This window comes from Zootoca vivipara, chromosome 6 (assembly GCF_963506605.1).
Source record: "Zootoca vivipara chromosome 6, rZooViv1.1, whole genome shotgun sequence".
NCBI classification, from domain to species: domain Eukaryota; kingdom Metazoa; phylum Chordata; class Lepidosauria; order Squamata; family Lacertidae; genus Zootoca; species Zootoca vivipara.
Window position 1 is genome coordinate 89,023,196 of NC_083281.1, and position 26,357 is coordinate 89,049,552.

General features: G+C 53.7%; 3 protein-coding genes across 9 annotated transcripts in view; all 3 read left to right on the top strand.

The window, feature by feature from the left end:
• Positions 1 to 1,596: 1,596 nt before the first annotated feature.
• Positions 1,597 to 9,406, top strand: SZRD1 (SUZ RNA binding domain containing 1). Of its 2 annotated transcripts, none has more exons than XM_035117932.2 (4): positions 1,597 to 1,754; positions 5,907 to 5,956; positions 6,667 to 6,921; positions 7,800 to 9,406. In XM_035117932.2, the coding sequence occupies exons 1-4, from the start codon at positions 1,704 to 1,706 to the stop codon at positions 7,900 to 7,902; spliced, it is 459 nt and encodes a 152-aa protein (XP_034973823.1). In that variant the 5' UTR covers positions 1,597 to 1,703; the 3' UTR covers positions 7,903 to 9,406. The 2 variants fall into 2 exon arrangements, with proteins under 2 accessions (XP_034973823.1, XP_060132299.1); XM_060276316.1 differs by lacking the exon at positions 1,597 to 1,754 and adding an exon at positions 1,805 to 2,408.
• A 4,540-nt stretch (positions 9,407 to 13,946) lies between these two features.
• Positions 13,947 to 20,597, top strand: NECAP2 (NECAP endocytosis associated 2). 3 transcript variants are annotated; one of them, XM_035117936.2, is made up of 8 exons: positions 13,947 to 14,344; positions 14,773 to 14,911; positions 15,559 to 15,663; positions 16,383 to 16,464; positions 17,300 to 17,408; positions 18,490 to 18,625; positions 18,997 to 19,102; positions 19,346 to 20,597. In XM_035117936.2, the coding sequence occupies exons 2-8, from the start codon at positions 14,854 to 14,856 to the stop codon at positions 19,395 to 19,397; spliced, it is 648 nt and encodes a 215-aa protein (XP_034973827.2). In that variant the 5' UTR covers positions 13,947 to 14,344; positions 14,773 to 14,853; the 3' UTR covers positions 19,398 to 20,597. The 3 variants fall into 3 exon arrangements, with proteins under 3 accessions (XP_034973827.2, XP_034973824.2, XP_034973826.2); XM_035117933.2 differs by having other exon boundaries at positions 13,948 to 14,344; positions 14,811 to 14,911; XM_035117935.2 differs by having other exon boundaries at positions 13,951 to 14,344; positions 14,811 to 14,911; positions 19,000 to 19,102.
• A 665-nt stretch (positions 20,598 to 21,262) lies between these two features.
• Positions 21,263 to 26,357, top strand: part of CROCC (ciliary rootlet coiled-coil, rootletin) — a 53,993-nt gene continuing 48,898 nt past the window's right edge. Inside the window, exons 1-2 of one of the 4 annotated variants that reach the window (XM_060276317.1) lie at positions 21,263 to 21,645; positions 25,324 to 25,465. In XM_060276317.1, coding sequence (XP_060132300.1) covers positions 21,412 to 21,645; positions 25,324 to 25,465 — 376 coding nt within the window. In that variant the 5' untranslated portion in view covers positions 21,263 to 21,411. The other 3 variants (XM_060276318.1, XM_060276321.1, XM_060276319.1) reach the window with 3 other exon arrangements.

The window sequence follows — 26,357 nt, forward strand, 5'->3', positions numbered from 1 at the left end:
GTGTTAAGAGGCAGACTGTCCCTGGATGAGGAGGCTCCATTCATCTCACACAAAATGGTTTTTTCCATAGCCTACAGCAGTGGATGCTACATTGTCTCCCTTATTATGGTGATATTATAATTTTACTGTGTTTTGTGCTTATTGTGCTACTGTGTGTGTTTCCACTAAACTGTACGGTTCTTTCGGGAGCAGACAAGCTAACTCGGGAGACGGGGAATACAGTACATACTTTGTTGTTTAGTTGTGTCCGACTCTTCGTGACCCCATGGACCATAGCACGCCAGGCACACCTGTCTTCCACTGCCTCCCACAGTTTGGTCAATCAAACTCATGTTAGTAGCTTTGAGAACAGTGGCGAACCAACTTGTCCTCTGTCGTCCCCTTCTCCTTGTGCCCTCAATCTTTCCCAACATCAGGGTCTTTTCCAGGGAGTCTTCTCATGAGGTGGCCAAAGTATTGCAGCCTCAGCTTCAGGATCTGTCCTTCCAGTGAGCACTCAGGGCTGATTTCCTTCAGAATGGATAGGTTTGATCTTCTTGCAATCCATGGGACTCTCAAGAGTCTCCTCCAGCGCCATAACTCAAAAGCATCAATTCTTTGGCGATCAGCCTTCTTTATGGTCCAGCTCTCACTTCCATACATCACTACTGGGAAAACCATAGCTTTAACTATACGGACCTTCGTTGGCAAGGTGATGTCTCTGCTTTTTAAGATGCTGTCTGGGTTTGTCATTGCTTTTCTCCCAGGAAGCAGGTGTCTTCTAATTTTGTGACTGCTGTTACCATCTGCAGTGATCATGGAACGCAAGAAAGTGAAATCTTTCACTGCCTCCATTTCTTCCCCTTCTATTTCCCAGGAGGTGATGAGACCAGTGGCTATGATCTTCGTTTTTTTGATGTTGAGCTTCAGACCATATTTTGCGCTCTCCTCTTTCACCCTCATTAAAAGGTTCTTTAATTCCTCCTCACTTTCTGCCATCAAGGTTGTGTCATCAACATATCTGAGGTTGTTGATATTTCTTCTGGCAATCTTAATTCTGGTTTGGGATTCATCCAGTCCAGCCTTTCGCATGATGAATTCTGCATATAAGTTAAATAAGCAGGGAGACAATGCACAGCCTTGTCGTACTCCTTTCCCAATTTTGAACCAATCAGTTATTCTATGTCCAGTTCTAATTGTGGCTTCTTGTCCTACATAGAGATTTCTCAGGAGGCTCTGTGTTTCCGCTAAAGTTGGTTCTTTCGGGAGCGGACAAGCACTACCTCGGGAGACGGGGAATACAGTACAGTACAGTACAGTACCACTACATACTATATTACCGGGGAATAACACATCTGTTTTTGCGCATGCGCTAAACACCAGTGAGCCAGAAAGTTATGCATGCGCGGCGACTACAGCCTTAGAGATTTATATGCTCCTGTCATGGACTAGGACGAATGCGCATGCGCCGTATCAATATGTGTATTCCATAGGGGAGAGCCGCGCTGCCCACGCACGCGCAGGAAAAACCCTTTGCTTCGGTAAAGGGAACGGGAACCGCCAGAAACGCGCATGTGCCGAGAGAAGCAGAGGCGCGCGTGCGCGTGCGTGTGCTGAAGTGAACAGTGGCGCTTTGGCAGCCGAGAGAGCAGCTGCGCCGCCGCCAGTACTGGGAGTGTCGCGCGCATGCGCGTTGGGCTGGCTGGCGGCGGAGGGGAATTACAATGGAAGATGAGGAGGTCGCCGAGAGCTGGGAGGAAGCGGCCGACAGTGGGGTGAGCCCAAGGCCGGACCGGGGGCGGCGGGGGAGGCCGCCAACAGCGAGGGGAGGCCGCGGGAGGAGCGACTGGGCCCAGCCTCTCATGGCTGCCGGTGAGGCGCCTTGGGCTCCGCGGTGCCTGCTAGGCCTCTTAAAGGGGCCGCGCCCCATTTTCCCCGGACCACGTGCTCCCTGCGCGGACCCCCTACCGCACCCCCCTCAAGCTCTCCAAAGGGGCTGCCTAAGGGAGCTGCAGAGGAGGTGTCCCGGGGCTCCGATCTCCGCGTGGGGGGGGGGCTTCCCCCTCCCGTTCCTCTTTTGCAAGGAGGGGTGCGATGTGGGGATGGGACGCCTCTCCTTCCTCTGCGTGGCCCACCCAAAAGAGGGGTGGTTGGCACTTCAGGGTGAAAAGGCTCAGCTGCATCTCCCCGCATTCGCCCTGCTCGTTGGGGCCGAGGGAAGAGGGACCCCGGCCTCTGAGGGGCTGCAGGAGGCCCCGCGTCGCCTCTTGAACAACAGAGGGGGAGACGCCTTGGGCCGGACCAGGCTCTTTCGCTTGCTGGCCCAGCTGGGACTCCTCTCCTGGGGCTGCGAGGGGCAGCTCCATGTCTCTGGGGATCTTCTACGTGCAAAGCGGGGGCTCCACCGTGGAGCCAAGGCCCAGCCCCTGGTGAGTGCTCTGCGGCAGCTCGAAATGCCTTCTTGCAGCCGGGTTTGTGGAGGAGAAGGTTGCCAGTGCTTGGCCTTCAGACCCTGGGAGCGAGCCTTCCTGAGCACCCATGGGCTTATCTCCGAGTAAACGTGCTCGGAGTAAATTGTGCTGCTAGTGATGGTTGCATGATGCCTCATTTGGAGGCAAGCGAAGTCTTAAGACTAGTAAGTGACTTCGAGAATATTTCCAGGAAGCTTTGCCCTCAGGCAACGCCAGGGCAGGGATTTCAATAATAGGGACAAGGAGTGTAGAGAGGGAGGCTGGTTGTATGGCCTGGATATGAGAGGCTGTCTGCGTTGCATGTGTTGAAATGGACACAGCAGGAGCTTGTAGGCTCTAGATCTCTTAACCACAGAGCAGCCTGGAGTCTGCCCTCTTGCTTCCTATCAGCAGAGTCTGAGCTGGCCCCTCTTCCCTGGAAGAGCTTTCCCTGAAAGAATCCCAGGAATTTCATAAGTGGCCCACCAGTAGACAGCAGGTTTGCTCACCCAGGTTCTAGCCATTGGTCAGCTATGTAGACCCCGATACATTTGTCACTCTTTTCTTGGTTCCCACTGGTGCTGCATGCAGTGCCTTTGGACCATTCATTTGCCCAAGAGGTACTGTAGTGACAACTGAGATCTCTTTTGGTTTTGCCTATGGCAGCCCCAAGTACCTTGTCAGAGGCTACAGCAGGGCTGGTGGGCAAAGGTCTATCACAGTTTTTCTCTCCGCCTTCCAGCCAGAGAGCTTTATAATGATGATGATGGTGTTATTTATATGCTGCCTATTGGACTGGGTTGCCCCAGCCACTCTGGTCAGTTTCCAGCAAAATAAAAAACCACAAGAAAACATCAAACATTAAGAACTTCCCTTCATAAGTTATATAGTTGTTTATATGTTTGACATCGGGTAGGAGGGCATTCCACAGTGTGGTTGCCACTACCAAGAAGGACCTCTGTCTGGTTCCCTGTAACTTCACTTCTCACAGTGAGGGAACTGCCAGAAGGGCCTCAGAGCTGGATCTCAGTGTCCAGGCTTAATGATGGTGGTGGATACAGGGCTACGGCCATTTAGGGCTGTAAAGTTCAGCACCAACAGTTTGAATTGTGCTTGGAAATGTACTGGGAGCCAATGTAGATCCTTTAGGACTGGTGTTATATGGTCCCGGCTGCTGGTCACTAGTCTAGATGCCGCATTCTGGATTAGTTGTAGGTAGTGCACTGCTCTGATCCAATTGGGAGATAATCAGAGCATGTACTCTGACAAGATAGCGTGCAGGCAAGTAGAGTCTCAGCTAGCATACCGGATGGAACTTGTAGCCATCCTGGACACAGAATTAACCTGCACCTCCAGCTGAGAGTCCAAAATGACCCCAAGGCTGCATTCCTGGTCCTTTAAGGGCACAGTTAGCCCATTCAGGATCAGGGAGCCCCCACACCTGTCTGCCTCCTGTTCCCTAGAAAGAGTACTTCTGACTTCTCAGGATTCAACCTCAACCCATTAACTGCCTTGAGATGCTCACACAGGACATCCATCACCTTCACTGGTTCCGATTTAAATGAGAGGTGGAGCTGGGTATCATCCACATACTGGTGAACATCCTGCCCAAACCATATAGATGTCCCAGCAATTTCATATAGATGCTAAAAAGCATGGGGGAGAGGATAGAGCCCTGAGGCACCCCACAAGTGGGTGCCCAAGGGTCCAAACGCTCATCCCCCCACTACTGGAGCTGTTCTGCGACCACCGCTCAATCACCTTGCCCAGGAATGGAAGATTTGGAATGGGGTGATAATTGGCCATAATGGCCGAGTCCAAAGATGGTTTTTTAAGAAGTGGTTTAATAACCACTAAGGGGTTCCAGGAAGACTCCTTCATAGAGGGAAGCATTCACCACTCCATGGAGCTCATTGCCCAGCCCAGCCTGTTTTTTTTTTCATGAGCCAAGATGGGCAAGAGTCAAGGAGACAAGTGGTTGGCTTCACTCATCCAAGCAGCCTGCCCACATCCTCCAATTGTCCTCCAGATTTGAGCGTGGCAGGCTGGCGTTGGTAGCTGGCCATATGTGTGTGTGAGGGTGCCAGGGCAGCTCATTGCTCAGTCTTGCACCCTGCGTTCTGGGTGGCAGAGATCTGAAGGAGTGGGAGTTGTGCAATATCCCACACCCACCCACATATTGCCTGGTATTTGTTTGGAAGAGGTTTAAAAGCAGGCTTGTGAGAAGCTTCAGTTGTTCAAATGTGTGCTTTGTGGGCTTCCTTTTGGGGGGAGAGGCCAGGGGCCATCTGCACCCATGCCCCAGTGTCTGTTCACACTCTGCCTCTTTCGCAATGGAGAGGCTCTAATTTAATGGCTCTGTTAACAGAACTTGTCTCCTAGTCCAAAGTCTGGCGGGTGAGTTAATTTTTGAACCCTAAAGAGTTAGCACATGGCACGGTGAGGGGTTTTCCCTCCTCCAGGCAATCCAGGACAGGTGTGGGGTGGTGATGAAACTGATCCTCGTAGGAGGAGGGGGGTATCTTTTTAAGGGGTACCCCCTATGAGCGGGATTGTTCCAGTTGGGCCGTTGCAAGGGGGCCTTGTGATTTTGCTTGGGGGAGTCTCCCCTCCCCCTGATAATTTTTTTTAACTGGAGGTGCTCACTCTCTGCTTTGGGCCCAAGACAGCTGGCACCCACCCCAACCACCGGTTTCCTTGTGGGTCTGCCTGGGAAGTACAGGAACCCAGGTGATGCATTTGCCTTGTGCCACACTTGCACCCAGGGGTGTTTGCTGCACCCGTAAAAATAGACTTGTCTGTCAGCTGCTTCATTTGGCCAGGCTGAAAGTTGGACACTAATTTTAACCCACTTTCTGCGCAGCTTGGTGGCCAAGCGCCCGCCAAAGAGTGGTTGGCAGGAATAGTTACAGGCGGATCTGATGTCAGGACAGAGCCTGGCAAAGGGGAGGCTCTGCCCTTCCTCCACAATCCTCATGTACCTTTTTTTCATTCCCCCCCCCCCCCCGGACAGGAAACATTTGTGGCCCTCCGGATAGTCATTGGATGCCCACTCCTATCCTCCTCCATGACATAAGAGCATGAGAGGAGCACTGTAGCTCAATCAGGCCAATAGCCCATTTATTCCAGCTTTTTGTTTTTGCAGTTGCAAAGCAGATGCCCCTTAGGAAAATCCATCAACCAAGATTCGAGTTCTCCATGAATTTGCCTAATCCCAAACCCATCCAAGTTAGTGACTATCTCTGCTCCTGTGGAAGTGAGTGCCAGACTTTAATTATGCAAAGAGGCTGGACCCAGTTGATCTTTGTGATGCCACAGGAGCATCTTCAAGTTCCCCTGGGAGCAGCAGGGCAGCCACGGAGGGTTCGCCCCTGTCAAGTGCCCTGGCTTGGGGAGGCCAATGGCCCCCCCCCTCACTTGTGACTCTGAAATGCACTACGTGAAATTTGACCCCCCGTCCCATTTTGTGCCTTGCAGGAAATAGACAGGCGGCTAGAAAAAAAGCTGAAGATCACGCAGAAGGAAAGGTGAGGACGCTCGGACTGTCTCTGGGCTTGGCTATTGCTGGGACCTTGTGGGGGTCAGGGGAGAGTTGGCGTTGTGTTTCACTTCCTTCAAATGGAGGGTTGTCTGAGAAATAAGAGCTGCCCAAAGCATAAGCTTGCAGGGTGGTAGTGCCTTCAGTTTTCTGCTGATTCTGGCCACTAGGTGGCTTTGGAGGGAAAGTGCTGAGAATGCTGAGGGAAGGCACCACAAGGGTCATCTAGTCCAACCCACTGCAATGCAGGAATCCACATTTTTCCCATTGTGGGGCTTGAGCCCACAACACTTGAGACGAAGAGCCTCATGCTCTACTGACTGAGCTATCCCAGATGAATGCTGCTTGGTTCTGCTCTCCCAGCCAGTCTCACTTGGGCCCTGCTGATCCAGCTGCCAGGAGACGGCTGGAGCCCAGGGCTGCTGCCTCAGTTCCTCGTGTGTTTCTTGCAGGAGTGTTGGTGCTTGCGAGAAGGGGAATTGAACCGTCTGCGGTGGGAGTGGTAGAGGAACACGCAGGGGGGAGGCCTTTTGGGTTTTATTGCATGCTGACGGTTCCTTGACTATAAACATTGTTTGAGGTGTGTTTTCTGTAACTTGTGCTTTGCATGTGCCTGTTTTCGGCCAGGTGAGGGTTCTCAGCCCCTCTGCAAAGAGTGGGACCCCTTATTTCCCCCTCTGCTTCTCTCCCTTTCAACAGCAGGAAATCCAAGTCTCCCCCTAAAGTGCCCATTGTGATCCAGGACGACAGCCTTCCCTCGGGGCCGCCTCCGCAGATCCGGATCTTAAAGCGGCCTACGAGCAACGGGGTGCTCAGCAACCCCAACTCTGCCAGCCGGCCAGCCCTCCCGGTGAAGACATTGGCACAGAGGGAGGCCGAATACGCCGAAGCCCGGAAGCGGATCCTGGGCAGCGCCAGCCCGGAGGAGGAGCAGGACAAGCCCATCCTCGACAGGTGCAGGGCTGTGGCAGCAACAGCGGGGGCCCTGATCTCCTCCAGCAAGAGGCCCAGACAAGCTGGAGTTCCCCCTCTGGGGCATGGTGCTGGTGGGACTGGGGCTCAGGAGGAGATGGAGGCACATTGGCTGGCCCCTTTTTTGCCTTGAGGGGAGCTCTTCCGCCCCAGCAAGCAGGCATGTGTCATGTGCTAGCTGGGAATGGGGACCCACCAGGGGCTCAGCTGTTGTCCAGCTGCTTGTGTTGTGAGAGACAAAGAAGCTCTTGGGGTGTCCCCTCTGCCCCCCCAAGTGCAGCAGGCAGTGGCGGAGGAAGGGGGTGCGCCCCGCCCTGGGTGTCATCACTGATGGGGGGGGTTCACAAAACTTTTTAGGAGTGACATGATGGCTTAGGCACCTGCAGGTTCTGTGCTGACTGAAACGTCAGTGTGGGACTTGCGTCTGCCTACTGCCTCTCCCTCAGCCGCCCTACAGCTGAGGGGGAGGCGGCAGAGAGGCTCCAAGCATCGGAGAGGCTCGCCCCGCCCCCAGCTGCAGGACACGCCCCTGCATCAGGCATCTGAGCGGCTAGCTACGCCGCTGGCAGCAGGCTTAGTTTGACAATCCCAAGCCAGCCCTACTGGAGACAGATGAGGAGCTTGGCTTGTACCCGCTCTCCTTTCTAGCCGGAAGGTGGGAGGTTGCATCCCCTGAACCCAGACCTCTCAGAAAGGGAACTACTGTCCTGAGCCCGTGGCCTCCAGGGGAATTGCCTATTTCATGTTGCCTGTGGGCCCTTTGCTCAGCCATGCTGGGAGTCCCCTCTGTGCGAGTCTCTGGAGTGCTGCGTTGCGTTGCCGTCCTCTTAAGGCTGCCTTCTTTCTCTTTCTCTTGACAGGCCCACAAGAATCTCCCAGCCGGAGGAGGCCCGGCAACCCAGCAATGTGATCCGGCAGCCGCTGGGCCCCGACGGCTCACAGGGCTTCAAGCAGCGCAGATAGGAATGGCCGTCTGGCCGACTTGGCGGCACGAGAGCGGGCACCTCCCCCATCCTGGGCTGTGTGGTGGTGGTGGCAGTGGACACACGAACCTGAGCAGGGGGAAACTACCCGGGTGACTTGCACTGTGATCTCCTTCCCCCCCCCCTTTGCTCTGCCTCCTGTGCCCTTCTGCCCCTGGCACTGTGACCCCCGCCTGCCGCTTCCCCCACTGGGATTGGCATACTGAGAGGGCAGGGGCAGGGCAGAGCAGGCTCCTCCAGGTTGCTGGGCTTGCCCGCACAGCCACGCCTGCCAAAGCCAGCACCAGCAATAATAGTAATAATAAACGTTTGCGTCTCCGGGCGGGATGGCAGAAGGGCCGGGCGGCATTCTGCTTCTGGGAATGTGCATGTCTGTCCAGGTTGCTTGAGGAGCGAGGAGATAGGCTCAGCGGGAGGCGTGCACAGAACTGCATTTGTTTGCTTTCTGGGAAACGGAGGGGAAGAAGACGCCAGTGACGAAGGGGCGGGTGTGTTTGCTGTTTGGCTTGTTTTATCTCAGAAGCGGGGATTGGTATAGTTCGAAGAGAAGCGAAATGGATTTTGAGGCGCTTCAGATAGTAGTGGGGAAAGGTTTTAACGTGTCCGGCTTCCCCTATCTGCTGCTGCGAAGCAGATGGAAAGGGCTCTCAGTTGCCTGTGTGGTGGGCTTTGGCGAGGCCTCTGGCTTGGGGTGACTCGGCTTGGCCTGCACGCCTGGCCTGGAGGGCGGAGGGGCCGTGACCGGTGCCTCCCTCAACTGCTTGTGCTGCTTCCAGGCGGAGGGTGGGCAGGTGCTTTTTTGCCACTGGGGCGATGAGTTTCCCCGGCCTTAGACTAGTTTAGTTTCCCTGCTGCTGTCCTCTGCTGAGGCCATGAAAAGGGATGGGGGGAAGCCCCGTGGCCTAGCAATGCTTGTGCTGGCCGGAAACGGAAGCCGTGGCAGGCGAGCTGTGAGCCAGGATCGTGGCCTTGTTGCTCCAGGTGTGCTTCCGGTCCTGTCCCTGGTCAGTTTGCCACCAGGGGGCAAAGGAGCTGGGCACAAGCAATAGCTGCCGTGCGGGGCAGGGAATGGATTGCCTTCCCTTGCAAAGTGGGAGGGCATCGTGCTCAGCTGCTGCATGTCTTGCTGGGTGCAGAAATGTGTTTTCAGACGACACCAAGTAAGACTCAGGATGGCAAAAAGCTCTTCTGCGTTGCTTTTCTAACTCAGACAAAATCAGTTGGGTTTTCCTCAAGCAACAAGAAGCCCCTGGTTGGGCCCAATCCACCTGAGGCCCTGGCGTGTAGCCAGCAGCTCTATGCATGCTGGCCCAGGTCTGCTGCACTGTAGGTGCTCCTGAGGGCCGAAGCGGTTGGGCCTCCCCCGTCCTCTCTAGTAGCCATATTGGGGAGGGGCTCCCCCAGCACCCCCCTCTCTGAGTGACTGTGGGCCTGTTTGCTTCACTGTGTTTCCAGAGTCTGCCTTTCTCTCTCTCTCTCTCTCTCTCTCTCTCTCTCTCTCTCTCTCTCTCTCTCTCTCTCTCTCTCTCTCTTTTGGTTTTACTGTCTGGTTTTGGAGGATGTCCTGGGTGGGATGTGGGGGGGCAGGAGCTGCTTTGACTGGTTTGGGGCCAAGTGCCCAGTGCACCGCAGCAATGCCTCCTCTTGTGCTGGAACGGAACTTTTACCTACTTTGGGGAGGGGGTGGGAGTTATGGGGAAAGGTGTCTGTTTGTACATCAACCCGAGACATGTACAAAAATATTGCAGAATAAATAACTGGTCAAAAGAGTAATAATAACAATAAAACTACCTGTGTATAAAAAGTGAAAGACACGATGGACCGTTGCTGTCTTGAATTTGCTCCCTTCCTCCATTTGGTTCCTCCAGTGGCATCCTTCAGCCTAATGTGCTGCTCTGCGCTGCTTTCCCCAAACACTGGCAGCAATATGGTCTCCCCGTCCTCCTCCTCAGAGCGCTCGGGCCTTTGGAGAGCTTGACATTTCTGCAGGACCCTGACCCTTGGATGGCTTTTGTAACATGGGCCTGACGCTTTCTTTCCGGGTATAGCAAGGGAGGTGGGAGAGAAAACGTTATCCCTCTTGCCCAAGAGTAGGGGGGAAATATGTGAGCAATAACTGCCTGGCATCACCATGACTTTCCTTAACTCTGCTTTGGGATTGGTTGCCTTGCGGGAAATGCTGTCTTTGGCTGCTGCTGCTGCTCCTCCCAACTGCTCTTCTATGGCTGCCTCCTTTCTTCCACTTAGGATTAAGTCTCCCCCATCTCCCCCGGAGCTGTACTTAGCTACTTGCAAGTTGCTTCTAGGAGGAGGGCCCAGGCCCCACCAAGAAGAAAAGCGGTTACTGCTGTGCCACCAGCTGCACCATGGTCAAAAGGGGGGGGGGTGCTTCCATCCTGCAGGCAGGGAGGTGGCACCCTTTTCGCTGTCTGCCTTTGTGGGGCTGCTCTGGCATGGACAATGGGGCTACGGTCTTGTCCAGGAATCAGTGTTGGAATAAGTTGAAGGCCCTCTTTGGGGGGTGGGGGGAGTGTGTGTGTTAGAAAGGGGGGGCACTTCTTAGGGTGTGTGCATGGGTTCCCACATGGCAAGCAAAGAGGCTGCACCAGCCCACAGCCATCCTACATATGCAGACAAAACATTTTATAAATGTATTTTAAATAAATGTGTTAACTTTTAAGTATGTGGCCTCATTTATTCTTCTTATTCCTCTTGGTGCACTTGCATGCATTTCCCAGGCGTAGAATTTTCAAATTGTAGAGTTGGAAGGGACCCCAAGGCTCAGCTAACCCAACACCTTGCAATGCAGGAATCTCAACTAAAGCATCCATCCATGGCAAATGACCACCCAGTCCCTGATTGAAAACCTCCAATGAAGGAGACTCCCACCACCTTCCAAGGGAAGTCATTCCACTGTCAAACAGCACTTAGTATCGAAAAGTTCTTCCTGATGTTTATGCAGAATCTCCTTTCTTGTAACTCTGAAGCCATTGGTTTGGGTTCTAGCCCCTGGAGCAGGAAAAAATGAGCTTGTTCCCTCTTCTATGTTCCCTTTTAGTCTCCTCTTTTCCCAGCTAAACATACCCATTTCCCTCAACCATTCCTCGTAAGGCTTGGTTTCCAGAATCTTGACCATCTTGGTTGCCCTCTTTCTTTACATGTTCCAGTTAGTCAATATCCTTCCTTAAACTGCAGTGGCCAGAACTAGACACAGGTCTCCAGGTGTGGACCAACCAAGGCAGAATAGTGTGGTACTAGTACTTTCCTTGATCTGGACACTACACTAAGGTTACAAAAAAAAATCCCATTGTATCTGGGGACATCTGGTAACCCCACACTACAGCTCTTTTTAAAAATATTTTTATTAAAGATTCCTTGAATTACAAAGGTGTGTGCAGTGTCTCTTAATATTTTAACATGTATCATTTTTGCAAATCAGTTTCATTTGTTAAGACACTAAGAAGAGGGAAAACGAGGTAGATGGGGATGGGGGTGAGAGTAGGTGACGATGATTCTGTTTTGCTTAATATATGTAGGGCTTGATGCCAGCTTTGTTTTTGTTGGTACTCCTTTATTCGCTTGTGTTCTTTTGATGGTAAGAGAGATTGGGGTTGGCCAAGGATGTGGTTGTTCATTTGTGATTGGCTATGATGGTCTTTGTTTTCATGTGCGAGTGGGGTGGGTGGGTCAGGTTAGCCATACTGATTTGTATGCTGACAGTAAATTTGTGTCATTGTCTTGTTGGGCTGTGTGTGTGATAAAGGGGAACCATACCGGGGTGAAGGCATCCTCTTCTATTTGTCCCCATGCTAGTTTCAGCTTGTTGGTTAGTTTTTCTAGTAAGGCTGTTTCCCATACTACTTGGTACCATTGGTCCATGCTTACTCCAATGTCTAGTTATGACATTTCTGGTTGCTGAAAGGAGGTGGGATATGAGGTCTTTGTGGTCTAAATGGGCATTATTATCTTGAAAGATGTTAAGTAGGGCCAATTCTGGGGTAATTTCTATTACTTGTCCGGTTATTTTACATATTTCTCGTATGGTCGTTGCCCAGAATAATTGGATTTTGGGGCATTCCCACCACATGTGAAGGTATGTACCTGCAGAAGTGCACCCTCTCCAGCATTTTGGTGAGGTTTCTGGGAGTATTAGTGCTAGCTTTCTTGGTGTTAGGTACCACCTGTAGGTGAGTTTTAGGGTGAGTTCTTTTCTTTTCATTGATATAGATTTAAAGGGGGGTTGGACCACATTCTGGTCCATTGGGTAGGGTTGATTTCATATCCTATGTCATCCTCCCATTGTCTTTTTATCGCGTCTAGGGGGTTGGTGGGATTTTTGGAGTAGTATTTTATATATTGCAGATACCATTCCTTTGCCGTGACCTTTTGTCATTAGGAGGTGGTTTTGCACTACACCTCTGTTGATACAGCCTAGAATCAAAGTAGCCTTCCCCCCCCCCCCCCTGCTGCTGCTACTGTATTACAGAAGTCAGCTAGGCACCTTAAGTTTCAACAGGCCAGAAGCTCTTGCTGGGTTAGGCCCTTGTCCCCAAAACAACAAATGGCATCTCAAGGCTGTCTTGTCTTCTGATTACTGGTGAGTTTTAGCTACTGCCTTGCATAATGCCAGAGAACAAGGAACATGCTACTTTGATGTGGGCCAGCTTTTATGGATGCAGATGCTCTCCTGTAGGACTGAAGAGCAGCGTTGGGGGTGGTGGGGTTTTGCTTCTGGTTGCAAAACAGGTCTGACTAAAGTGAGATACAGTATTGGGGTGGGGAGGAGACAGAAGTCTACCTGGGCTATGTTGGCAAGAGGTGTGGGGGGATTCCCCTACATTAGGCAACGTGCATTAGGACTTATGGGGAATGGCTCTCCCGCAAACCAGATCCTGGAGTTACCCAGTGGAAAAAGCACTCCTGGCTTCATGCCTATTGGAGAAGCCCGTGAGTGGCCACTGCGGGTTCCGATCGGGATGGCAGTTCCTGATGGCCTTACATTGCCAGTTTGAGGACCCCGTAGCCTCCAAGTAGTATCTCTGGCCACGCTGAGTGCTCCTCTGGACAGCCAACTTCGGTAGACGGTCCCGGCTTGTAGAGGGTGGCGGGGACCCACATCAAGCCTAATTTTACAGCACACCTTGCTTGCTGGATCGCTTTTCTCTCTCGCTGGCCTTTACTGAACCTTTTCCAGATCCAGAAATGTCATTTTGCAGGCGGAAGCAAGAAGTTCTGCGCAAACTGTTCAAAATTATGACACTTTTATTTTTCAAGTCATTTTATAAGAATCAGCTAGGGGGACGCTCCCCCTGCTCCGGCATCGGGTGCGATCCCACCGCCCGCCGGTCCCTCGTTCCTGCTCAGTTGCAGCCGCCGGGTCAAGCCCCCGCTCCCCACCTTTTAGCATAGATGAATTGGATTTTCTTCTGCCCCACCGTGCAATGCTGGCGCCAGCCCCTGGACACTCACCTCCCCGGGGAAGGGGCCCTAGCTCGAACCGGGTCCCTTAAAATATTTCTCAGCCCGCCTCCCGAAAGTTCGAGGCTTAGCGCCTTTACACATTGAGCTCTGTCGGCTCAGCGGAGACGCGGCTGCCGACGTCCTTCCCGGCCACCAGGGGGAACAGCCGCGTCGGGACACAGCGGAAACCATTTTCTCTCTCTCGAGCTCTGTGCCTTTTGTGTCCCTCCTAGTCCTATGCTTCCACCATGGAAAACCAAAACATTTCCCACCTCGCCCGCGTAGATATAAGAAAATGTAGAGTGGCACGTCCCAATTCCTGGATTCGGAGTCCTTAGCGCGGAAGGGAGACCAGAAGGATGGGATCCCACGTTTTCTGTTGCCTACTGCGAAGGTGGGGAGACGGCGCTTCAGTGCCTTGGATTTTGCCTGTTTTCCATCGGGCAGCCCCTCGGAACCACAATGTTAAAAAGGCCCGAAGAACCCGGAAGCTTCCATTGAAATCACAGTAAGCACCACTCTACAATTTTCACTAGTCTATGCGCCCTCCTCAGTCTGACGGCGGGAGACGGCCATTCCCCGAGCAGAGGTTGTCCGCAAAAGCGAACGGAGGCGAAGGAGGGGCCGCGGAGCCGGGAAGGCCTTTGAGTGGGCTCCGCTGCCTTGGCCGGCGAGGCTTTATTTCGCTGCCGTCTTCGCCTTCGACACAATAGGCAGGAGGAGCCTTGGAGCCGGAAACCCCCTCCCACCGCAGGCCGTGACGCAAAAGAAGGGTGACGGACGCTTCCGGTTTGCGCGCGTCCGCGCATGCGACTCCGTGGGCGGAGAGCAGCCGCGCTTCCGGGTTCCGCGGAGTAGGCGATCGAGATGGCGGAGAGCGAGGAGTACGAATCGGTGCTCTGCGTCAAGCCGGAAGTCCACGTCTACCGAGTGCCTCCGCGCGCCTCTAACCGGGGCTACAGGTGAGCCGGGGAGCCCCGGGGCATGTGCAGAGTGCCCTCCTTTCCCCGCCTCGGACTCCCCCCCCACTTCCAAACCAATGCGGTTCTTGCGGGTTGGGGCTCAAGTCTCAGTTCGAGGTGCTGGGGGGTCGGAAGGAGCGTACAGTGGCACCACCGTCGTGTTAAAAGGGGAGTTTTGAAGGAGTGGCAGAGAAGGAGGAACATGGGAGGTGTTTTTTTTTGGGGGGGAGATAAGGGTGTTTAGCCTACTCCTTTAACAAACATGGCGTGAAAGAGAAATTTGCTCCGAAGCGCGACGAGGCCGCCTGATGTGTTTGTGTATGTTGCAGCTGCAGGTTTCCTGCACTGGAAAAAGAGGGGAGGTGGTTAGGCAAGCTGGTGTTCGGGGGCCCCTTCCAACGCTTTTGATTCTGTTGGGTGACTTTTAGCCCTGAGCAGCGGCGCTGTCTTCTCTCCCTGGTGCTAGAGCTGCGGAGTGGCAGCTGGACCAGCCAGCATGGAGTGGGCGCATGCGCATAACGGCCAAAGGGAACGTGGCCTACATCAAGTTGGAGGACAAGAACTCAGGTAATGGGGAGTGAGGTGTCCATTGTCTCTGTGCTGCATGGTTGTTGGAGGGAGGGAGCTTTTCCTAGCTTTAGCTAAGCCTCAGGCAAAAGGAGACACAGTGCCTGTGGTTCAGGGCAATCCTTTTTAGCCAGGTTGATTGTCCATAGGAAGCCAGAATGGGGTTTTTTTACGGGTCTGTCAGGCTACCCTGAATCCCAGCCCTCACTGCCACACCTGAAGGGGAGCAGTTGCAGGGTGTGCATCTTGGGCAAACTCTACATTCAGGGTGGTGGTGGTGAGCCCTAGCAAGCTTCCCCTGACTTGCTTGCAGTGCCCAGGAGTCCAATAATTAATTTTCCTGAAGGCAGAAAGGGCACAGCTTAAACTGCAGAGTCGCCCCCCCTCCAACTTATTTGTGAACTTAAATTTCCAGTTCAAAGCATTTTGAAGGACACGAATGAGCATTGATTCAGAATCTATGCATCAATACCACACACCCATTGCGTTGGGGATCACTTTCATTGAACCAAAATGCACAAGTATGAAGAGAAGCAACACAATCTGCTAAGTGTGGGATGTACTCACGGCACTGAAAGTATATTTGGTCTGGTGGGTGGGAGAAGCTGACCAGCTGGTTTCACATCCTCACTTTCCCCCCCTTCCAGGAGAACTTTTTGCCCAGGCTTCTGTGGACCAGTTCCCCAGCATTACTGTGGAGAGTGTGACGGACTCCAGCCGATATTTTGTCATTCGCATTGAGGACGGGAACGGTATGGAGGCGGAGGTTCGGATCGTGTCCTCCTAGGCACGCAGGGCAGCGGGAACCAGTTTCCCACTTGTGCATCCCCTGGAATGATCCTAAGGCAGTGCCTGCAAGCCCCCCTTCCTGTTTCCCTCAAAACCCAAAGCTTCCTTCTTGCAGCAAGCTGGGATTTGCCAGGACTTGGGGGGCCTTTGGGAAGAGGACCCTCTGCACCCCTTTCCCCCTTCACTGCTCTTCCTCAGGATGCTCTTTTATGGCCCTCTTGGCGCCGGCACAGCTTGGCTCCCCCAGGGCTGCTGCTTCTTGGTCACCCCCCGCCCCACTGCCCTCAGATCTCTTCCTGCTTCCTGCTTTTTGCCTTGTTTGGCTAACAATGGGCTGCTAGTCAGGTCCAATCATAGGAGAGGGCAATGTCCTTGCACCTGCCATGGTGTGTGTGAGGCCCTTCTGCTTTGGTGTGGTTTTGTCCCTGGGAAAGTGGCTTCAGTCCTCAGTGCCAGTGAGGCCCCGTGAGGCCTTTTGCCTCTGCCCAGCTTGCTGCCGCAGCCACTCCTAACACCCCTGGTGCCACTGAGCTGCCCCTCTTGTAGGTGCTGCCCTTCCTCTGCTCCCAGGGCTGCCTGGCTGCCTCTGCACTCTGTGGGCAGCCGGGGACTCTCAGCACTTGCTTGGTGTGCCACACTGAAAGCTCGGCTGCCAACAGAATGAGCATGGCTTCTCTTGCAGGGCGCCGGGCCTTCATTGGAGTCGGCTTTGTTGACCGAGGTGATGCCTTCGACTTCAACGTCGCTCTGCAGGACCATTTCAAGTGAGCATCTGCCTCCCACTTTGCCAGAGTGCCTGGGTGTCCAGACCTTCCCCAGCCCAGGGGGAGCAGGGTGGAGTCTTTGCTACACCGGTTGGAGCCTTGGAAGAGCAAGGCGCCTTTCCACGCAAGCCAAGCTAATTCTCCTGAGGTGGTACAAGTTGCAGCTACCTTTTGCCTCCTGGGGTTCCTTCGAATGCCCCTTCCTGGCTCTGCTGGTGCAAAACAAAACACAAACCTCAACCCCTCCGTCTGTGAAAGAAGCAGTGAAGTGAAGGAAAGAGAGCGGGGTTTTGGGCAGCTCCCGATTGCAGGTGGGGGCCAGATTCTGTCACGACTTGCAGTCCCCTTTTGCTCCCTGGTGTCTGCCTTGCTGAAGGAGCCTGCATTCTGGTAAACCCTGACAAATTGAAGGATTTCAGCAGGCGAGCCAGGGGAACCGGGAAGGGGGCTGATTCTGGGGATGGAAGCAGGGGGGAACTTGCAGAGGAGCAGCAGCTGGAAGGAGTTTCCCCCCTGCAACTCTCCATCTACCCAGGCTGGGGTGGCAGGCGGGGGCGGGTTGGATATCCAAGGCAGATGAGGGTTGCAGGGGAAAAGCAACCATGACTCCCTGCAGACTCCCCCCCCCCAATTGAAATCAAACACAGGGTTTTGGGTGCTGCCTTTGTGGCTGTGACAGATTCCTTCTGAAAGAGAAGGTGCTTGCTTTCATGGGCTCGGGTGCTGAGTGCAACACAGCCACTTTCTCAACACCCCCGCCCCACCCTGCCAGCACCTTATGCTTTTTGCTCTGCTGCCTCGTGACACCCCCTCCCCCAATTTATTCTCTCAACAGGTGGGTCAAACAGCAGAGTGAGCTGGCCAAGCAGGCCCTGAATCCAGACCAGGGCCCCAAACTGGACCTGGGCTTCAAGGAAGGGCAGACCATCAAGCTCAACATTGCGGTGAGGAGGAGGAGGGACCTCTCTGGGCTTGTCCGGCTGTGGCAGAGGGGGCGGGGGTGGGCTGTGGAAAAGGAGTTGCAAAGCAAATGCTAACAAGGGGCTCAAATCAGCAAGTCAAGCCATGGGTTACCAAGGAACACCACCCAGGGTCGATAGCCAGTAGGACCTGGAAGAAAGTTCCTTTCTGACCCCAAATGGTGGGGACTAATCCAATCACCATGGGGACCCAGGTGGCACTGTGGTTAAACCACTGAGCCTAGGGCTTGCTGATCAGAAGGTCGGCGGTTCGAATCCCTGTGACGGGGTGAGCTCCCGTTGCTTGGTCTCAGCTCCTGCCAACCTAGCAGTTCGAAAGCACGTCAAAATGCAAGTAGATAAATAGGAACCGCTACAGTGGGAAGGTAAACGGCGTTTCCATGTGCTGCTCTGGTTTGCCAGAAGCGGCTTTGTCATGCTGGCCACATGACCTGGAAGCTATACGCCGGCTCCCTCGGCCAATAATGTGAGATGAGCATGCAACCCCAGAGTCGGTCACGACTGGACCTAATGGTCAGGGGTCCCTTTACCTTTACCTTTAATCTGATCACCAGCAGATTATACCCTCTCTCATCCCAAAGGGATTTCTTTTGAGACACACACACACAAACACACACACATACACACACACACACACACACACCAGTATCCCACCATCCCAACCCTGTGCCCTGTTTCTGCCTCTATATCACTTGGCCACATGATAATGGCTTTTTAGAAATGAACAACACTATGCAAGGCCAAAGGGGCGGGGGAGAGTCTTTTTGCTCTTGTGTCTTGCGCAGGTGTGTCCACTCTGTGCCAATGTGTGCAAGGAGATGAGCCAAAGGAGATGAGTTCAAAGTCACCTCAGCCCAGGCCTTGACTTGTTGTCAAGGGAATGTCCCCAACATGCTGGCTGGAGCTGCAGGTTGCTTGCAAGGTGGATGAGGCCTTTCCCTCCTTTCAGCTGGGGTTGCTACCCATGCAGAGAGACGCAGCTGTGGGCCGGGGAATGCCCTTCACACCTTTGAGTGACTGACCATGCAGTTCAATCTCCTTTCAGAACGTGAAGAAGAAGGACGGCTCCTCGGCAAGCAGGCCCCGAGCAACAGGCTCTGGGGGCCCCAGCCTCATCCCACCCCCTCCTGGAGGAAAGGCCTCCCTGACCGGGGAGCAGCTTTCATCTGCTGCTGAGGCAGGTCTGTGTTTCCTGTCGATCTCACTCGCAAAAGTGGAAAGTCCCTTATGGCAGTGCACAGCCGTCCTGTTTTGTAGCTGGCTTTCCCCAGGCCAGGCCTGCTTGTGGTTATGGGCAGGTGATTTCCCAGCCTTGCGTCGCAGGAGTCTAAGGTTTTCTCGGGGCAGGCAAGCTTCGGAGCAGAGGAGGCTGATTAGGTTAAACTCCCCCCACCTCCTCTAGCATTGTCTCGGCTGCCTGCCTTTCTGGGGTCTTTCTCTTCACCAGGTCCCAGGGGCTCTTAAAGGGCTGGCCAGGAAGGGGCTGTGAAATATATCCCTGGTGACGAAAGGTTATCTCTCTGTCTCTCCGTCCCTGTATCCTGTTTATCAGCAGATGTCTCCATCCCGTGGCCGCCTCCGCAGGCTTCAAATTCTACAGCTACAAATTCTACAGAAGCAGCTGCGGACATCTGGGGAGACTTCACCAAAGCTTCTGGGTGAGAGTCACATGTTGGTTGCAGAAGTTGAAATGTGTCCCCTTTATAGAACACTTGGCCAGAAAACTCATCTAACATTTGGTGGGATCCGAGGGGTGCCAGGTTCATGATGTTCAAGTCCCAGAGGTTACGTCCAGATGTTCAGGGCAAGGGGGGCCCTCTCTGTCCCCAGTGCAGTGCAGGCCCTGGGCCCTTGCAGATATACTCCTTGCTGAAGGGAGTGCCTCTTCTTTCTCCTCCTAGGTCTGCCTCCGGTCAGACTCAGCAGAGCTCCACCAGCTGGGTCCAGTTCTGAGCCCGAGCATCTTGTGCTTCTCTGGTCTGGGGTGAAGGCCACGGAAGGACCCTTGTGGACCAAAGACGAAGCCACTTTGCCCTCGTGGTACATCATGAGATCCCAGTTCTGGATGTGCTTGGATGTTTGCTTTGGGCATTTTATGGGATAGGGAAGGTGGGGGTCAGCTGGGGCTGTGCAGATCCTCTTCTCCCTTCCCCACCTCCATCTACCCCCTCAGCATTCGGGGGCCCTGAAAGGGGAGGGAGTTTTTTTTCTGGGTTCAGGTCACAGCTTAGGAACCTGGAACCCTGGAGTGGGAAAGAGGGGGCACAGCTGGGCCTGTCCAGAAAGAAAGAGGCTCCTTCCTCTCTCTTGCCTTTTTTCCTGTCTTGTGTGGTGTCTTAATGGTATTTCTTTGATATGCTTGCCTCACCTCGCCCCCTTACTAGCTTGGAGGGATTTTGTGGCACGGCTGCCCCAGGAAACACACTCTGCACATGGGCAAAGGCGGCTTTCCTTGCAGGAGGTGACTGGCAGCGCCCTCCCTTCGCAGCCCACCTTGTAAACTTGAAATGGGCTTACCTGTCGCATATCTCCCCCTCGGAATTTCCAGGGTGCCTTCCACACTGGAAGGACGCTGGGCCCCCTATTCTGTCATGTTGCTCTGCCTCTGATGGTTGTGGTGGAGGTAGCAGTGCTGGGAGTGAGAGAAGAGTCATCAGCTTGTTGCAGAGGCGGCGAGCAATGTTGCCACGTCGATGTCATTTGAGGGCGGGGGTCCCTGGCTCTGCTTTGCCTTGTGAAGTGCCTTCTGTTTTTCCTTCTCTGCTAAAACTGGCCTTTTGAGCAGCAAGAGCAGTGGAACTCCTCACATTCCATATTTGTGTGACTTTTAACGTGCGCGCACACACGACAAATTACCCTTTTACTTTCGGAGAGACCTGGGTTTTTCTCCTTTCACAGGTGGTTGCCTGTGGTGCCTCAGATGTTGTGAAGGACAAAAACTGCCCCCTGGGCCATCTTATGGAACCGGGTTTTAATTCTCTTTTGAAATACAGATCTTTGTATTCACTCCTATCCTATTTATTCTAAGATGAAGGCCTTTTACAGAACGTTTTCTTACTATGAAACTCCATAAAGTTTTTTCCTGCCTTTTGTTTTGTTATTTTTGAGCTGGTTCCTTATTAAAAATGTATATGTATATTTATCTGTATAAAAGCCTTTATTTGTCTTTGGGAAAGGGGCTGGGGAAGCAGAAATGGACCCAGGTGGGGGAGCGAAAAGGCCAAAAGAATGAGTAAAAACAGTGTCTCAGTGAGAGTCACATGTTGGGTGGCTCAGGGGTGGGTTCCCAAGGACACCTTCCTACACCTAAGGGTGGTGCCCAATGTTGGACCCATTGAATTTAATAGATGCAGCTATTTTAGTGGGGCTCCTCTGATTAGGACTTCCACTCCTATTGTGTTTGTTTGTTTTTTTGAGGATTGGCACTCTGTTCATGCCCAGAGGTACAATTCTGTTGCACCCCAAGTTCCTTGGCTGGCATTTGTGACTGTGAGCAAAGAACCTTTTCCAGCCCCAAAAAACAGCCCCAGAACCCCCAAAAGCAGTATCATTTTGGGGAATGCAAGGTGGGATTTCCCCCCCCCCTCAAGCCAAATGCTGAGTCCTGCTTGTCTTTCTCCGGGACAGGGAAATCACAGTGCATCCACTGCTGCATCTGAACAATCTGCTTGGCTTTGGATTTGCCCCGGAATATCTGGTGCTTGGTGGTGTCCCCAGGCCTCAAACAAGCTTCTAGCTATGGAAGAAGATGACCCAGGGAGGGGCTGCCTCCCAAAGGCCCCACCACCCTTTCCCTTTTCCCGACATGTCAGGCCGCTTCCAGTTTTTGCAAAGTCCTGGCGGGAGGCGGGGGCTGTGTCCTGGTTGGGGGTCACTTGGACATGCGAGAAAAGCCTCCCTTTCGGGAAGAAGGCAGCGCTCAGCCGCCCCACAGGGCGGCCGTAATTCCCGGAGACTTAAGCAGCTTATGCTGGTGCTGCCTGGGTTTCCCCCGAGTGCAACCGGAGCCCTTGGCACGCGCCTTGGCCTGGAAGAACAAGAGGAGGAGGAGGAGGAGGAGGAGGAGGAGGAGGAAGCGGCATTCTTGGGCCGGCCAAGGGCGCCGTCTGAAGCCCGCCCTCCTCCACCGATGCCCGGCGGCGCTATAGTAACGCTGCTGCGGTTTGAGAAGGCAGCGGACCAGACGAGCCACCTGTGCCAGGTGAGGGGCTGGCTTGGCGATGGGGGGCAGTTCTGTCCTGGGGCACCTGGAGGCCAGGGGCAGGGCTGATGCTCTCTAGGGAGGAGGGCTGGGAGAGGAAGGCCGTGCACTCCACACATGCTCCGAGGCACTGCACAACAGCCTCCTGTCCATCCCTCTCCTGAAGCGCAGCGTCGGGACCGAGGTACCCCTTTGCCCACACACGGGACACGTCTTGGAATCTGGGAGCAAACGAATTCGCGTCTTTGAATTTAATCGACCTAAAAAACTCCCCGGACCCCACCGCGCTTGCACAGCACCTCACAACTGCTTGATGGGGCTCCTCCCCCTTTGTCAGGTTGGGTGGGACAGAAATCCAACAGGTGCAGCATCGGTCAGGAGCGTAGCAGCAGGCACGCGCGAGGCTCCATCTGTTGAATGTCTGCTCCATGCCCTCCCGGCAAAGGGGCCGCAGCGCGCGCGCTGTGGGGCACATTCCCCGATGAGAAAGTTGAGCCGGCTCACTCGGTGGGGCTCGGGCTGCTACTCCGCCCGTGTCTGCCCCGTGCCGAATACAGTACTGTATCCGCCTGCAGCCCGAGCTCGAGGGCGGGGCGCTCCGCCGGGCAGAGGGGGCGCCTGCTCCTGCGCTGCAAACTTTGGGGAAGGGGCCGTATCAGCCTGAGAAGGGGCGGCCTCTAGGACCCGGGAGCGCCACGGGTTGAGTCCGCGGGGGAGGCAGCCTGCAGCCGCCGCCACCCCATTTTCTGCTGCCGGGCGGCGATTGGTCCTGCCCGGCTCCCCCCAGCAGCCGCGGGACCCGGGAAAGAGGCGGGGGCGGCTCGGGCTCGCGCTCCTCCCCGGGTCCTGCCCCTCTCCTCCTCCTCCAGCAGTAGCAGCAAGCATCGCATCTGCTGTGCAAAGGGCCATGGAGGCGGCCACCCCTGCCCGGCAGGAGCCCCCCGGAGCCCGGCCGTAGAGCGGCGGCGGCGGCCCCCTCCCCATGAGCAACGCGGAGGCTGCGGAGCTGAAGCTGGAGGCTGCGGTTCAGGTCGGTGGGGGCTGCCTGGCGGCGGGAGCATCCTTCAACCCTCTCCGGCAACCCGCCTGCCTGCATTTCTTTCTTTCTTTCTTTCTTTCTTTCTTTCTTTCTTTCTTTCTTTCTTTCTTTCTTTCTTTCTTTCTTTCTTTCTTTCTTTCTTTCTTTCTTTCTTTCATCTATCTTTCTATCTTTCTATCTTTCTATCTTTCTATCTTTCTATCTTTCTTCTCCTTTTGGGGGCACCTGGGTGCATCTTCTCCATATAGACTCCGAAGTTGGCGCTAGAAACAACCCCCTAAAAGTAGGAGCCCTAATTTATTCTACTCTTTCCCTGCCTTTGATGGGAATTTCTCCCAATTAGTCTTGCCTTGGGGGGCGGGTTGGATGTTGGAAAATATTTGTACCATTGGACAAAGGTTTGTAATGTCTCCTCTCTTGAAAGGAAATCTCTCTCTCCTCCCCCTTTTAGTTATGCATAAAACAACAACTGGGTTTTGCTAGCTGATCTAAAAGCTGAGGAAAGCAAGGTTTAATCGTGAGGGGTTGCATTAGAAAACTAAAATCAACCCAAGTACTGGAAAAGAGAAGCATCTTATTTGTGTAGGAGCTGCTGTTGGATCCTCAGTGTTACAGGAGATTTACAGGTATAAAGCTAAATTCACGCTTCAATCTAAAGTTGCAGCCCAGTCCTCCACCCTGATTTAACAGGCTGGCCATCATCTAAAGTAAATGCAGCCTAACCCTGGAGTGAAGTCTTCTTTAGGACTTTGGTGGCTCTGAAGGTGTTGGAGGACTCTGTGGGCTTGATCCAGCGAGAAGGAGGCATGATGAAGTCCCATCGAACTGAATAAACTCCCTGTGTACATTCCAGCCACAACCTCTCAGCCTCAGCTCCCCTTCTGAAACAAGGGCATAACTATACTTATCTACTTTGCAAAGTTGTTGTAAGGTTTGTGCAAGGAAGGGGGGGTTGCTCAGTTTTGGGGAGCGCTTGATGAAGAATGTCTGGGCCAGTTGACCAAAAGATCCAGGATTGTTTTTTTTTCACGTCTCCATCCTTGGCTGCTACTTCTGTGAACAGGTTGGAGAATGTGTCTTGAGTCTGGGAGCTAGAGGGAGTAGTATAATTTTAGGAGGTGGGCAGGGAACTAGGCAGAGGGCTTGTGGTGGCGCCTGCCCTGTGGAACGCCCTCCCAACAGATGTCAAAGAGGAAAACAACTACCAGCCTCTTAGAAGACATCTGAAGGCAGCCCTTTTCAGGGAGGCTTTTAATGTTTAATAGATTACTGTGTTTTATTTTTCTGTTGGAAGCCGCCCAGAGTGGCTGGGGAATAAATAATAAAAAATTATTATTATTATTATTATTATTATTATTATTATTATTGGAATATTTGAGTGCCTAAGTTGGGGCGGCGGCGAGCCTTTCCCTCCCCACACTTTGCAAAGAAGTCAGCCAAGTCCTGAGTCCCGTTTTGGAGGTGACCTTTAAACCTTCTATGGGATAACGGAGGGCCAAGGAGGCACCTTATTGGATTGCTGGGCATTAGGGCACTAAATCTGGACATCCTTTTATACTGAAGCCATGGAGGAACAGGGTCCCAAGGCACGGTGAGGGGGGGGCACTGATTCAAGGTCCGGCCTGGGCAAGGGAGAGAGATGCTCCCCCTCCCCAAGTTGCCCACTTGAGTTGTCTACTCCGCTTCTCTTTCCACCTCTCCACCCCCCAAGCCACAAAGATGCTCAGGGGACAATGAAGTTCTGAGCCCCTTTTGCAGCCAGGCCCAGTCGCTCATTTTAGTCTCCTTGAGTTTCCTGGGCTGGAGATTCTGGGAGAAGGTTGGGTTTTTGTACTGGGGACCCCCACTCCTGAGACAGGCCACCCTCTGCTCCATGACGATAGAGCTGCCCCCTAAGTGCTGAATATGTTTGGTCTCAGGCCCCCCCCCACACACCCACACCGTGGATTCCTTCTGGGGTTGCTCATCTCCCCTTGCAGCACCCTGTCCAGTCCCAGGTGCTGAACTGGGCTGGGGACTGATGTATGGGTCGGCCTGGATGGAAATTTCGGTTCCACCCAAACCCCAGAGTGAAATATAGTTCACTGACTGCTATATAGGTGTGTAAAACTATAGAGAAAGTTCATCTGGTTTTTAATTTGGCAATGATGTTGGTGTGTGTGTGTCTGTCTGTCTGTCTGTCAGAGACAGGGCACTCTTATTCCCATTTTATTGATGGGGCCACTGAGGGAGAGGCTTGACTCAAAGAGCCCAAAGCCAAGCCAGGGAGCTTAGAATAGAGGCAAGAGGCTCCCTAAGTTCTCCTGGCACCAGAGGCCAACTCAGGCACCCCCAAACTTCGGCCCTCCAGATGTTTTGGACTACCATTCCCATCATCCCTGACCACCGGTCCTGTTAGCTAGGGATCATGGGAGTTGTAGGCCAAAACATCTGGAGGGCTGCAGTTTGGGGATGCCTGGGCCAACTCTTCACCTGCTGTGCAGCTGGCAACCTTTTTTGGCCAGTGTGGCTTGTTCCTGCTCTATGCTGCCTCTGCATCTTGGGCTCCCCAAGAAGCTGTCTTGGCCCAGAGGAGACTCTGTCTTGGCTTCTTCAGGGCTGGTCCCTGGTTGCTGAGACTGGCTTGTTCTACCCGGCAGAAAGTGGAAGACAGCATCCTGATCTCGGCAGAAGGGAAGAGCCTCTCTGTCAGGGGCTCCTGCGACGACTCTCCACCCACCCGCTTGCCAGCTAGGATCCGGGAGATCGTCACCAAGAACCTCTCGCAAAGCGATTGCCAAGGTATGTTTGGAGAAGACGCTTCTTCTTGCAACTGGAGAACTGTGGGCTGGGAAGGGAGCCTTCTTGGCCCGCCTCCCTTGCCAGGGTCCTCATCTCCTGGCCTGGCCTAGTTTCCGCTGCAAGCAAGACAGAAAGGAGGCAGCTGAGCTCTGCTCTGGCTGGGTACCTGGCAGGACGGACCCTTTCCTCTTCCAACTCCTGGCAGGTGACAGGTGGAAAGGACAGAGCCAGCTCCTGACATTCTGGTACTCCATCTTGTTGTATCCGGCACTTCATCCTCTGCTGAGCTTCAGGGCACCCTGCCCGGCCCACCTGCCTGTCACCCCTTCTGGACAGGACAAGGAGGCTGGGCCCAGGGGCTTTGTGCTGTGTTGAAATGCTCTGTTTCCAAACAATCCCTGGGAAGTGAAAGGAATTCGGAACAGGTGGATGAGGAGGTAGAAGTGGAAGGAGGGAAGGCAGCAAATAGGAAGCTCTCTCTGTACGTGAGAGGGAGGGAGAGACTCTGTGTGAGTGACTCTCAGTGGGTGATGCACCTTTGCGGAACTCACAGAAGGAATCTGGCTGCTGCTGCTGGATCAGACCCAGTTTTATGGTGCTCATGGTGACCAGACAAATGCTCCCGCAAGACAGGGAAGGCCACAATTTTATCTTGCTGGCGCATTTGGGTATCTGGCATTCGGGGATAGACTGCTACTTGACGTGGAGGTCTGGGCCAAAGCAGCAAATCCTTTAAATCAGTTGTCCGTTAAAGGGGAGGGCGGCTGACGCCGGCGCCAGCAGTTCCAAGAAGAATGAACTTTACAGAAGATATGTGGTTGCAAAGGTGAGCAATCCCTCCATTTCTTCCATGGTTGCTCATCCTAATAAATGAGAGTCTCTGGGGCTGAAA